Consider the following 14801-nt stretch of genomic DNA (forward strand, 5'->3'; position numbering starts at 1 on the left):
CAGGCTCTAGAGAGCAGGCTCAGTAGTTGTGGTGCATGGGCTTAGTTGCTCCGCGGCATGTGGGATCTTCCCAGACCAGGGCTCGAATCTGTGTCCCCTCTATTGGCAGGCAGATTCTCAACCACTGCGCCACCAGGGAAGCCCAACTTGCTTTTATTTATCCATGTTCGGTTTGAAAATCTATTGTTTTGGAAGATCTGTAACTAGAAAGAGATCACCCTCAAATACTACAGAGTTCTTCCTGAGAATGATAATCTTTATTATTATTGTGGAGTAGCTGGAAGAATTAGCTGGTTTTTGAAGTTGCTATTGCTTTCTGGATGGTGTTTTGATAGTTATGTATCACAAGTTTTAAAATGATGGATACTCTTAAAAAAGGATTTAATGAATGGGTAAATGTTCATGGATAGTAGTTTAAGGTTTATGGAACTATCATTATTTTATGTAGGACCTTCGAAATTACCAGTATACCTTGCATAATATAGATCAGCTACTGATTCATATGGAAATGGGGAAAAGCTGCATAAAAATACCTCGGAAAAAATACAATGATGTAAGTATAATTGCTTTATTCAAGTCTTGAGATAATTATTGAACATTAGATTTCTTTAGAAGTGTGTTAAATTTGTTTTGAATTGGACTAATACATAATGACAAAAAAACTTATTTTTGGGCTTCCCTGGTGGCGCAGTGGTTGAGAGTCCACCTGCCGATGCAGGGGATGCAGGTTCGTGCCCCGGTCCGGGAGGATCCCACCTGCCGCGGAGTGGCTAGGCCCGTGAGCCATGGCCGCTGAGCCTGCACGTCCGGAGCCTGTGCTCCGCAACCTGAGAGGCCACAACAGTGAGAGGCCCGCGTACCGCAAAAAACCCCCAAAAAACACTTATTTTTGAAATTTTAGATTTGTTTCCTAATAGAGGATTTGTTTAATCCTATTTTTTCATTTTTTTTCTTACTCTTTTATCTGTCTTTTAATTGAGGTGATTTTATTTTAAATCATTTGTTTCTATCACATTCTCAGGGAGTTGTCCACATTAAAGCTTGATAAAGGTGGTCAGAAATGTGACTCTTGGAATTATTATAACTAATAAAGGCACAAAATGTTAAAAATGTTTCTAAATGCATATTGTTTTTTTCCAGGTAATGAAAGTAATAAATTCTTCTAATGAGCATGTCATTAGCATTGGCGCTAGTTTTAGTACAGAAGCAGATTCTCATCTAGTCTGTATACAGAATGATGGAGTTTATCAAACACAGGCCAACAGTGCTACTGGCCATCCTAGAAAAGGTGAGTATTGGTTCCTAGTGTCAATCCATAAAACCATCTCAAAAAGTAGAATTCCTTTCAAAGAGGAATATACCTAAATAAGTAATGTAGATATCCTACTTATTTGCTGAATTGATGGTGATGAAACAGTATGCTTTAAATTTTTAGCTATACAAGCAAAAAAATTGCTTCTAATATTTGTGTTTATCGTGGGCAACATTAGGTTTAAAAACTTGGAATACAGTATTTATTTTGATGTCTTCAGGCTTAGTGTGTCCCATATGGTGGGTGTCTCTGGAGTGAGGTATTTTTTGCCTTTGTTTGCTCTCTGCTCCAACTCCTCTTAGTGGGGAGCGCAGGGTAGATAAGGATGAAGAATGATTTATAAAACTGTTAAGTGGCTGGGAATATAAAAATGATAAAGATGGTGATGTGAATGACATTACTCGGCTGAATGGCCTCAGTGACTGCTGTGATTACCAAATCCTTGCATTAGAGAGCCTAACAAATTGAAAGTTAAGTAAGTATTCCAAAAACTTAATACATTATTGTAAAATAATACATTTAAAATAGTCAGACATTCTGGCTGCTAATAAAAATTTTTCCTCTGATTATAAAAGTATGTATACTCATTTGTAATAAGCTTGGAAAATATGTTTGAAGAAGTAATAAAAGGAAAAAAAGTGCCAAGATATGGCCTTTGTTGACATTTTAATATATTTCCTTCTTATATTGATATATATGTTAAATAGATGATTTTATACTGGATATTTACTTTTATATTGTGCTTTTTTAACTTAACATGCTATTGACATTTTTGTCATTAAAATTTTACAGCTATTTAATATTTATTTGATGAATATTTACGTAGTATAAAATTCAAAAGGTATAAATATTCACACTGTAAAATCTCCTTTCCTCCCTAGACCCTCAAACTACCCTCTTCCCCTCCCCACAGGCAACCAAGCCAGTGATATCAGTTTCTGGTATATCCTTTCAGGGATTTCTTGCTTGTATGTATATGTAAGCAAACACCACCCCACCACACACATACACACACATACACCTTTCTTCCACTTTTTTAAACAAGTCATAACATTTGTTCCATTCTGCACCTTGTTTTTTCTTTTGGAGATTATTCTTTGTTAGTATATAAAGAACTTTCACATTGCACGTAACTTTCCACTTTATATGTGAACATCATTTAATTGTCCCTTATTAATGGACAGTTGCTACCAATCCTTGGCTGTTTATAAAAATGCACTATGAATAACCTTGTATATGTGCCAACATTAATTCCTAGAAATGGAATTTGTATGTCAAAGTATAAATGTGTTTGTAATTTTAATAGCAATTTATCAAGTTGTCCTCCATAGAGATTGTTCTGATTTATGCTCTCAACAGTAGTGGATGTTTGACTTTCCACACCCTCACTTGATACAAACACTGTAAATAGTACAACAGCCATCAATTATTAGATACAAACATTAAATAACCTTTATGAAATATTTTATCGTAACTTTATTTTGTTTGGTATTTTTTGTTCTAATATAAGTGGTATGGGCATGGCGTTTATCAGGTACTTAAAATATGCTATGCTCCACATTATGCATTTAACAAATATCATATAGCATAAAAAGAGCAGTTTAAAACATAATTATTGTATTTTTTAAATTAGTGACAGGTGCAAGTTTTGTGGTATTCAATGGAGCTCTAAAAGCATCTTCAGGATTTCTTGCTAAGTCCAGCATAGTTGAAGGTATGAGTTTCATCTTTAAGATTTGTTTAATGTAAAGATGTTTTCCATCTCCTTTTAAAAATGTATTTGATACTTAAAAAAAGAATATATGTAAGTTACAAAGCATAATACAACAAACTTATGTGAAATCATCACTCAGCCAAGAACTAGAACATGACTAACATTTGGGCCTACCTCAAGCTTGACAACTCTGCCTTAGCCTGCATTTCCTGCTTGTGCATAGCCTAAAGGTTAGTCTGAGGTGAGAGCTTAGGGTCTTCCCAGGTCTTTCCTTAGCATGCACACATCCTGAGCGTGGACACATTATTGCACATGCATGGGGCCTTCTAAATTCCCAGATATATGTTAGTGCCTTTCAAAGCCCTTATGGACATCTTATTCCCCAACTTTTCCTTTAAGTGTTTGGTTGGCCTATCGTTTGTCTCTACTAGTATCTGCTGCCACAGGCAGCTATGATGTTGATCACTGGCCTCTAATTGTTTTTCACAAATGCTCCCTGAGAAAAGACTTTTTTCACTGGGTAAGCTTAGAGTCTGGTCAAATAAAGACATTGTACGTGGAGTCTTCCCAGGAACCCCCTGACAAGTCAAAAAATGACAGTTCTCCAGTAATGAGGTTTTGAAGGAGTTCCAGCCCCATTTGCCTTCTCCAGTGGATACCAAGCTGATGGTTTTTACTATGATTGCAGGCTGCTGGTTTTAAGGCTTCTGCTATGCTGGAGAGGAGGGGATGGGAATAGGAAAGTTAAAATGACACAAAACTTGCTGTTTTTAATCAAGTTCCTGCCTTTTTTTTTGTTTTTTTTTAAAAGAACCAGCTTTTAGTTTTATTGATCTTTGCTATTGTTTTCTTTGTTTCTATTTCATTTACTTCTGCTCTGATCTTTATGATTTCTTTCCTTCTGCTAACTTTGGGTTTTGTTTGTTCTTCTTTCTCTAGTTCCTTTAAGTGTAAGGTTAGATTGTTTATTTGAGATTTTTCTTGTTTCTTGAGGTAGGCTTGTATTGCTATAAACTTCCCTCTTAGAACTGCTTTTGCTGCATCCCATAGGTTTTGGATCGTCGTGTTTCCGTTGTAATTTGTCTCTAGGTATTTTTTGATTTCCTCTTTGATTTCTTCAGTGATCTCTTGGTTATTTAATAACGTATTGTTTATCCTCCATGTGTTTGTGTTTTCTACCTTCTTTTCCCTGTAATTGATTTCTAATCTCATAGCATTGTGGTCAGAAAAGATGCTTGATATGATTTCAATTTTCTTAAATTTACTGAGGCTTGATTTATGACCCAAGATGTGATCTGTCCTGTAGAATGTTCCATGTGCACTTGAGAAGGAAGTGTAATCTGCTGTTTTTGGATGGAATGTCCTATAAATATCAATTAAATCTAGCTGGTCTATTATGTCATATAAAGCTTGTGTTTCCTTATTAATTTTCTGTTTGGATGATCTGTCCATTGGTGTAAGTGAGGTGTTAAAGTCCCCCACTATTATTGTGTTACTGTCGATTTCCTCTTTTATAGCTGTTAGCAGTTGCCTTATGTATTGAGATGCTCCTATGTTGGGTGCATATATATTTATAATTGTTATATCTTCTTTTTGGATTGATCCTTTGATCATTATGTAGTGCCCTTCCTTGTCTCCTGTAACATTCTTTATTTTAAAGTCTATTTTATCTGATATGAGTATTGCTGCTCCAGCTTTCTTTTGATTTCCATTTGCATGGAATATCTTTTTCCATCCCCTCACTTTCAGTCTGTATGTGTCCCTAGGTCTGAAGTGGGTCTCTTGTAGACAGCATATATATGGGTCTTGTTTTTGTTTCCATTCAGCGAGCCTGTGTCTTTTGGTTGGAGCATTTAATCCGTTCACGTTTAAGGTAATTATCGATAATGTATGTTCCTATGACCATTTTCTTAATTGTTTTGGGTTTGTTTTTGTAGGTCCTTTTCTTCTCTTGTGTTTCCCACTTAGAGAAGTTCCTTTAGCATTTGCTGTAGAGCTGGTTTGGTGGTGCTGAATTCTCTTAGCTTTTGCTTGTCTGTAGAGGTTTTAATTTCTCCATCGAATCTGAATGAGATCCATCGAATCTGAATGAGATCCTCTTTGAATGAGACTCTGGGTAGAGTACTCTTGGTTGTAGGTTCTTCCCTTTCATCACTTTGAATATATCATGCCACTCCCTTCTGGCTTGTAGAGTTTCCGCTGAGAAATCAGCTGTTAACCTTATGAGAGTTCCCTTGTATGTTATTTGTCGTTTTTCCCTTGTTGCTTTCAGTAATTTTTCTTTGTCTTTAATTTTTGTCAGTTTGATTACTGTGTGTCTCGGCGTGTTTCTCCTTGGGTTTATCCTGCCTGGGACTCTCTGCACTTCCTGGACTTGGGTGGCTATTTCCTTTCCCATGTTAGGGAAGTTTTTGACTATAATCTCTTCAAATATTTTCTTGGGTCCTTTCTCTCTCTCTTTTCCTTCTGGGACCCCTATAATGCTAATGTTGTTGCGTTTAATGTTGTCCCAGAGGTCTCTTAGGCTGTCTTCATTTCTTTTCATTCCTTTTTTCTTTATTCTGTTCTGCGGTAGTGAATTCCACCATTCTGTCTTCAGGTCACTTATCCATTCTTCTGCCTCAGTTATTCTGCTATTGATTCCTTCTAGTGTATTTTTCCTTTCAGTTATTGTATTGTTCATCTCTGTTTATTCTTTAATTCCTCTAGGTGTTTGTTATTTAATTCTTCTAGGTCTTTGTTAAACATTTCTTGCCTTTTCTCGATCTTTGCCTCCATTCTTTTTCCGAGGTCCTGGATCATCTTCACTATCATTATTCTGAATTCTTTTTCTGCAAGGTTTCCTATCTCCACTTCATTTAGTTGTTTTTCTGGGGTTTTATCTTGTTCCTTCATCTGGTACATAGCCCTCTCCCTTTTCATCTTGTCTGTGTTTCTGTGAATGTGGTTTTTGTTCCACAGACTGCAGGATTGTAATTCTCCTTGCTTCTCTCCTGCTGTTTTTTTTTATAAATACTCCCCAGATTGCTGCAGGCCTTTGGTTAATTTCCAGTTTCGAAAAAGTTTCTTCTGACATTTTATCAGTTTCCTTGTTGTTTTTATGGAGTAGAGTATTTTCGGAAGTTCTTAGTCTGCATTTTCACTAATATCATCCTCCATACTATCTCAGTTACATAGCTTTATAGGAAGTCCTCCCATCTCTGATGCCACACACATGCCTTATTCCTCATTTTAGTAGTGCTCTGGCCAGTCTAAGCCCTTTGTTTTATCATGTTAATTTTAGGATCAACTTGTCAGATTCTAAAAGGTCCATTGGACTTTTTATTGGAATTGCATTATATTGCCAGTTTAATTATGAGAAAATTGGCATATTTTATATTTTCATTGTTTCTATCCATGTACATTGGCTACCTTCAATTTATTTACATAATATTTAATAATATTCATTTCCAATAAAATTTTATAGGTTTTGAATATCATTTCTTATTTATTCCTGTACCTCATAGATTTTATTGCTAGTGTAAATGGTATCTATTTATTTACTTATTACAATTTTAGTGTAATGTAAATGCCATTATAAATTTTTAAATTTATTTTTTATTGAGTATAGTTGATATAAAATATGTAAACTTCAGGTATACAACAAAGTGATTCACAAGTTTTAAAGGTTATACTCATGTATAGTTATTATAAAATATTGGCTATATTCCCTGTGCTGTACACTATATCCTTGTATCTTACTCACATTTTACGTACTAGGTTGTACTTTTTAATCCCCTACCCCTATGTCACCCCTCCCTGCTTACCTCTCCCCACTGGTAACCCCTAGTTTGTTCTCTATATCTGTGAGTCAGTTTAGTTTTTGTTATATTCACTAGTTTTATTTCTTAGATTCCACATATAAGTGGTATGATACAGTATTTGTCTTTCTCTGTCTGACTTATTTCACTTGGCATGATACCCTCCAAGTCCATTCATGTTGTTGTAAATCGCAAAATCATTCTTTTTTATGGCTAAGTAGTATTCCATTGTGTGTGTGTGTATATATATATATATATATATATATACATATATATACACACCACATTTTCTTTATCCATTCATCTGTTGTTGGACACTTAGGTTGCTTGGCAACTGTAAATAATGCTGCTATGAACATTGGGGTGCATGTATCTTTTTGAATTAGTGGTTTTGGGTTTTTTTTGGATAAATACGCAGGAGTGAAATTGCTACGTCATATAGTAGTTCTGTTTTTAGTTTTTTGAGAAATCCCCATTTTGTTTTCCATAGTGGCTGCATCTATTTACATTCCCACCAACATTGTAGGAGGGTTCCCTTTTCTCCACATCCTTTCCAGCATTTGTTATTTCTGTTCTTTTCGATGATAGCCATTCTGACAGGTGTGAGGTGATATCTCAATGTGGATTTAATTTCCATTTCTCTGATTAACAGTGTTGAGCATCTTTTCACATGCCTATTGGCCATACTGTGTCTTCTTTGGAAAAACATCTATTCAGGTCTTCTGCCCATTTTTTTTTTTTTTTAAGAAGATGTTGGGGGTAGGAGTTTATTAATTTATTTATTTTTGCTGTGTTGGGTCTTCGTTTCTGTGCGAGGGCTTTCTCTAGTTGTGGCAAGTGGGGGCCACTCTTCATCGCGGTGCGCGGGCCTCTCACTATCACAGCGTCTCTTGTTGGGGAGCACAGGCTCCAGACGCGCAGGCTCAGTAGTTGTGGCTCACGGGCCTAGTTGCTCCGCGGCATGTGGGATCCTCCCAGACCAGGGCTCGAACCCGTGTCCCCTGCATTAGCAGGCAGATTCTCAACCACTGCGCCACCAGGGAAGCCGTTCTCCCTGTTGTTTAATCAGGTTTTTTTTTTTTTGACGTTGAGTTGTATGAGCTGTTTATATATTTGGATATTACCTCGTTATTGGTCATATCATTTGCAAATGTTTTCTCCCACTTGGTAGGTTGTCTTTTTGTTGTGCTGATGGTTTTCTTTACTATGCAGAAGCTTTTAAGTTTAATTAGTTCCCATTTGTTTATTTTTGCTTGTATTTCCTTTGCTTTAGGAGACAGATCCAAAAAAATATTGCTGCAGTTTATGTCAAAGAGTGTTCAGCCTGTGTTTTCTTCTAGGAGTTTTATGGTTTCTGATCTTACATTTAGGTCATTAATCCATTTTGAGTTTTTTATTTTTTTGTACATGGTGTGAGAGAATGTTCTAATTACATTCTTTCCTAGCACCACTTATTGAAGAGAGCGTCTTTGCTCCACTGAATATTCTTGCCTGTTTTGTTGTAGATTAGTTGATCATAAGTGCATGGGTTTATTTCTGAGCTGTATTCTATTCCATTGATCTATGGTTCTGTTTTTGTGTCAGAACCATACTGTTTTGATTACTGTAGGTTTGTAATATAGTCTGAAGTCAGGGAACATGATTCATCCAGTTCTGTTTTTCTTTCTCAAAATAGTTTTGGCTCTTTGGGGTCTTTTGTGTTTCCATACAAATTAAAAACTTATTTGTTCTAGTTCTGTGAAAAATGCCCTTGGTATTTTGATAGGGATTACATTGAATCTGTAGATTGCTTTGGGTTGTATGTTCATTTTAACAATATTAATTCTTCCAGTCCATGAACACAGTCTGTCTGTGTTCCATCTGTTTGTGTTATCTTCAATTTCTTTTATCAGTGTCTTACAGTTTTCCAAGTACAGGTCTTTTACTTTCTTAGGTAGGTTTATTCCTAGGTATTTTATTCTTTCTGATGCAGTCGTAAATGGGATTATTTCCTTAATTTCTCTTTCTGATAGTTTGTTGTTAGTGCCTAGAAATGCAAGAGATTTTTGTATATTAATTTTGTATCCTGCAACTTTATCAAATTCATTCATGAGCTCTAGTAGTTTTCTGGTGGCATCTTTATTATGTTGAGGTATGTTTCCTCTATGCCCACATTCTGAAGAGTTTTTATTATAGATGGATCTTGAATTTTGTGAGAAGCTTTTTGTGCCTCTATTGAGATGATCATACGGTTTTTATTCTTCAGTTTGTTAATGTTGTGTGTTTCATTGATTGATTTGCAGATACCGAAAAATCCTTGCATTCCTGGGACAAATCCCACTTAGTCATGGTATCTGATCCTTTTAGTGTATTCTTGGATATCTTTTTAAATTAAAACTTTTATCTTTTGTTGCTGGAAAATAGAAATTAATTGATTTCTCTATTTTTATCTTATAACCAGCTATATTGCTAAGCTTACATTATTTAAAATAATTTTCTATAGACTCTTTTAGAGCTTTTTTATAACTATAAATAATGATAGTTTATTAATAATGATAGTTTTGCTTCTTTCTTTACGGCCATTATGGCTTTTTAATTTATTTTTTTTGTTTATTGGCTAGTACTTCCAGTGGAAGCAGTGATTGTAAATGTTCTTGTCTAGATCCATATTTTTCAGTAATACCTTTTAAAAGTAAGTGAGGTTTATGATTCCATTTTGTGTGCCATATGTCTTCTGATGATGGAATGTGATACATTCAATTATATTTCTTATATCACATTATATGTGATAAGAAGTAAGGAGAAATATGTTTTATTTTTGTTGGGTTGTTGTGGTAGGTTTTGATTTTGCTCCTTTTTTCAGGGCAGCAGTTTGCCCTGGGACATCAATTCTTTGATAGATCTAAGAGTTGTTCATTTTATGTTTGTTCAGCTTTTTATTTTTTTTAATTTATTTTTAAAAATTTTACTGAATTATAGTTGATTTACAATAATGTATTAGTTTCAGGTGTACAGCAAAGTGATTCAGTTTTTCATATGTGTATATATATATATTTTTTAGATTCTTTTTCACTATAGGTTATTAAAAGATATTGAATATATTTCCCTGTGTTATATAGTAAATCCATGTTATTTTATCTGTTTTATTTATATTAGTGTGTATCTGTTAATCCCATACTCCTAATTTATCCCTCTCCTCCCTTTCCCTTTTGGTAACCATAAGTTTATTTTCTATGTCTGTGAGTCTCTTTCTGTTTTGTAAATAAATTCATTTGTATTATTTTTTAGATTCTACATATAAGTGATATCATATATTTGTCTCTGACTTCACTTAGTATGATAATCTCTAGGTCCATCCATGTTGCTGCAAATGGCAATATTGCATTCTTTTTATGGCTGAGTAATATTCCATTGTGTGTGTGTATACACACACACACACCCCACATCTTCTTTATGCATTCATCTGATGGATACTTAGATTGCTTCCATGTCTTGGCTATTATAAACTGCTGCTATGGACATTGGGGTACATAGAACTTTTTGAATTAGAGTTTTCATCTTTTCTGGATATATGCCTAGGAGTGGGATTGCTGGATCATATGGTAGCTCTACTTTTAGTTTTTTAAGGAACCTCCAGACTGTTTTCCATAGTGGCTGTACCAATTTACATGCCTACCAACAGTTTAGGAGGGTTCCCTTTTCTCCACACCCTCTCCAGCATTTATTATTTGTAAACTTTTTGATGATAACCATTCTGACTGCTGTGAGGTGATCTCATTGTAGTTTTGATTTGCATTTCTCTAATAATTAGTGATACTGAGCATCTTTTCACGTGACTGTTGGCCATCTGTATGTCTTCTTTGGAAAAATGTCTATTTAGGTCTTCTGCCCATTTTTTGATTGGGTTGTTTGTTTGAAAGTGAGGTGTATGAACTGTTTGGATAGTTCTGAAATTAACCCTTCGTTGCATCATTTGCAAATATTTTCACCCATTCTGTAGATTGTCTTTTCATTTTGTTTATGGCTTCCCTGCTGTGCAAAAGCTTTTGAGTTTGATTAGGTCCCATTTGTTAATTTTTGCTTTTGTTTCTTTTGCCTTGGCAGACTGACCTAAGAAAATATTGCTATGATTTACATCCAAGAATGTTTTGCCTATGTTCTCTCCTAGGAGTTTTATGGTGTCATGTCTTATATTTAGATCTTCGATCCACTTTGAGCTTATCTTTTTATATGGTGTGAGGAAGTGTTCTAATTTCATCGATTTACATGAGATTGTCCAGCTTTCCCAACACCACTTGTTGAAGAGACTGTCTTTTCTCCATTGTATGTTCTTGCCTCCTTTGTCAAAGATTAATTGACTGTTGGTGTGTGGGTTTATTTCTGGGTTCTGTCTTTTGTTCCATTGATCCATATGTCTGTTTCTGTGCCAATACCACGCTGTTTTGATTATTGTAGCTTTGTAGTATTACCTTAAGTCTGGGAGGCTTATGTCTCCAGCTTTGTTCTTTTGTGAGGATTGCTTTGGCAATTCTGGGTCTTCTGTGGTTCTATATAAATTTTAGGATTATTTGTTCTAGTTCTGTGAAAAATGTGATGGGTAATTTGATAGGGATCACATTAAATCTGTAGATTTCCTTGGATACTATGACCATTTTAACAATATTAATTCTTCCAGTCCAAGAGCATGGGATATCTTTCCATTTCTTTGAATCATCTTCAGTTTCCTTTATCAATGTTTTATGGTTCTCAGCGTATAAGTCTTTCACCTCCTTGGTCAGGTTTATTCCTAGGTATTTTTCTTATACAATTTTTAAAGGGTTTTTTTTTTTTTTTTTTTTTTTACTTTCTGATATTTGTTTGTTTAAAGTAATGCAAAATATTTCTGTAAATATTGTAGCCTGCTACCTTGCTGAATTCGTTTATCAGTTCTCATAGTTTTTGTGTGGAGTCTTTAGAGTTTTCTATATAGAGTATCATGTCATCTGCATATAATGACAATTTTACCTCTTTCCTTCCAATTTCAATACCTTTTCTTCTTTTCCTTGTACGATTGCTGTGGCTAGGACTTCCAGTACTATGTTGAATAGAAGTTAGGTTTATTCCTAGGTATTTTATTGTTCAGCTTTTTTCTTGTTGTGAGGATGGAAGTGACAAGTTCCAAGCTCTTTACATGGAGCAGACACCAAGAAGTCATTAGTATTTTTTGTAATACAGGTTGGCTGGCTTTCATTTATCTAATGTTGTCTTGCTTTTCATTTTTCTGAAGCTGTCTTTATTTCATTCTCATTTTTTATGGGTATTTTTGCTAGATATAAAATTCTGCTTTGAAAGTCTTTATTTTCTTTAAAGATGTCATTTCATTGTCTTTTGGCCCTCATTATTTCTAGTGAAGAGTCAGAAATAGTTTTTATATTTGTTTCCTTGTATTTAATGTGCCCTTTTCCTCAGTCCGTTTTCAAGATAGCCTCTTTATCTTTGGTTTTCACCAGTTTTACAGTGGTGTGCCTCAATGTGGTTTTTTTTGTATTTATCCTATTTGGCATTTATTGAACTCCTTGGATGTGTGTGTCAATATTTTTCATCAGATTTGGGGAATTTCTTACCATTTTTTTAAATGTCCTGATCTTTCTTCTCCTTCTGGGAGATAGTCTATCTATGTATATGTAATCCATATCTGTATTAGACTGTTTTATACCATCCCAAGGGTCTTTGATGCCCTTTTTATATTTCTTCATTTTTCTCTGGGTTCTTCAGATTTGATCACTTTTGTTGATCTTTCTTTATGTTCTCTGATTCTTTTGCCATCTTCAATCTACTATTAAGCCTATCCATTAAGGTTTCTATTTTAGTTGGATTATACTTTTCAGTTATAGAATTTGGGGGGGGCGTTTCCAGTTTTATTTCTCTGTTCAGATTTTTGAAAATCTGTTTATACATTTAGCCAGTATTTGCTTTTCATTCTTTAAATGTGTTTTCCTTTAGGTCCTTGAATATATTTTAGAATAGATATATTAAAGTGTTTTTGTGTTTAATCCAATGTCTTGGCCATCTCATGGTTAGTTTCAGTTTTATAGGGGCTCACATTTTCCTGTCTTTGGTAATTTTTTATTTTGTACTGTCATTATTGATATGCTTTAGAGACTTTAGATTCTTTTAGCTTTTTTTAAAGGGATTTTTTTGCTGAAGAAGGCTTATTTATGTTTAAGCAGGCATTTTATGTCTGCTTACCCTGAGCTTGTGTAGTCTTTTTGTTTTTTTTAACAGATGGATCTATGGATATCCTAAGGTGTTTACAGTCTGGCAGGACTCATTCTCCAAATCTGTTTTGCCTGTAGATTTTGTAAGAGCTTTGATTTGGCATTGCACAGTTCAGGTTAATGAGGTGCTAATGTCTATTTTGGTTGGTCTAGACTACCAATATCCCCCAACATTGCTTGACTTCTATTATTTCTGTTCTGTTCCCAACCATATAATAGCCATTTTCTGTTATGCCTCATCTAGGGTCACTCTATTAATATGTTCTCAGTTATGGTCCAAGGACTCAAAAAGTCCTTGAACACAGTCTCCTGATGCTCCCCTTTTTAGTGTCTTGACCACAGATTTCAGGTTTCCCTAAATTCTTATCTCTGACTTCTCAGCCCAGTAGAGCAATTGTAGGCTTACTGGTCACCATGCAGAAATTGTCCCCAAGCAGAGAGCCTGGGCAGTTATGGGCTCACCTATTGAGTTTTCCTGTAGGGACCATGGTATTGTACTTCCTGTTGTCCAGAACCTGAAAACAATTGCCTCATACATTTTGTCTAGCTTTATGGTTGGTTACCATAATGAAAGGGCAGTTTGGCATCATTATTTCATCATAGCCAGAAGTGGAAGTTCTCACCTTTATTTGTTTAACCATTAAAAAAAAAAAAGAATCCTTAACATTGTGAAATATTTTTCATATTCCCTAACAGAAAACAACCATCAAGATGATTTAATAGATGGTCTAAAACTTGCATGGAACATATTTTGATAGCAAAATTTATGGCTTAGACATATAAATTTATATTCAGTAAAAGAAATGTGAAACATAACTCTCATTTTTAGATGGCTTAATGGTACAAATAACTCCAGAGACCATGGATGGCTTACGGCTAGCTCTACGAGAACAAAAAGACTTTAAAATTACATGTGGGAAAGTTGATGCTGTAGACATGAGAGAATATGTGGACATCTGCTGGGTAGATTCTGAAGAAAAAGGAAACAAAGGGTAGGAATTTTTTGTTACCAAAATGTAATTGATTTGATGGAGGAGAAAGGATAAAAACATCCTGTTAACAAAATTAAATATTTTATAAATAAATATAGAATTATACCATTAATTTAAATGCATATACTTTAATTAATAAATGCAGTCTGGGTTTTTCAGAAATGTACCTAACCAGCATCATGTGTGTTTTCTTAGCCAGGATGCTGTAAACTATTAAAGGGTGGTCAGTTTGGGAGGGGGCAAATGATATGCCTTGTGTAGCAGTGTAGGCTTGATGCCAGGTCTGAGAAAGACAAGATACTTTGTCTGTTATATGATACATTGAGGCACACACATATTTCCCCCCCAGACTGCCTTTTATATACCAGATATGTATTTTCATGGAATATCTTAGGATTATTTTTATCAAATAAGTAATGGATTCCCTTTGGGTGTTTATTCTGTATTATATTGATCCACTGTAAATGCAGACAACTGAATTCAATAATATGTACATTAGAGGCCTTACAGAATATTACTGCTATTCCCTCCTCTCTTTAGTTACCCATTTTCTTTCTTTTTTGGAGACTGGCTAAGAGATCTGGAGCAAAAAAGGAAGAGAAGGGCTAATGCTGAAGGATTCCAAAATAGAGTTTTGCAATTCATGAGACAGCTTTTCTGTTAGGAGACTAAGGTATTTTAAACCTCAGGTCTGAATTGGGCATATGAAAAAGTAGATATAATTTGCTACACAATCAAGAAATCTTG

General features: G+C 34.7%; 1 protein-coding gene across 7 annotated transcripts in view; it reads left to right on the top strand.

Annotated features, from left to right (window-relative positions):
* ZFYVE16 (zinc finger FYVE-type containing 16) overlaps window positions 1-14801 on the top strand; it is a 55473-nt gene that overhangs the window by 34314 nt on the left and 6358 nt on the right. For 5 of the 7 annotated variants that reach the window (XM_029216545.1, XM_029216546.1, XM_029216544.1 and 2 more), the window contains 4 exons: window positions 449-553; window positions 1141-1288; window positions 2946-3026; window positions 13892-14054. In XM_029216545.1, the coding sequence (XP_029072378.1) occupies window positions 449-553; window positions 1141-1288; window positions 2946-3026; window positions 13892-14054 (497 nt within the window). Of the gene's footprint in view, window positions 1-448; window positions 554-1140; window positions 1289-2945; window positions 3027-13891; window positions 14055-14620; window positions 14728-14801 lie in introns of all 7 variants that reach the window. The other 2 variants (XR_003792658.1, XM_029216548.1) reach the window with 2 other exon arrangements.

Source organism: Monodon monoceros, unplaced genomic scaffold, assembly GCF_005190385.1.
Source record: "Monodon monoceros isolate NGI ecotype Baffin Bay Population unplaced genomic scaffold, NGI_Narwhal_1 Super_Scaffold_12, whole genome shotgun sequence".
Classification (NCBI taxonomy): Eukaryota; Metazoa; Chordata; class Mammalia; order Artiodactyla; family Monodontidae; genus Monodon; species Monodon monoceros.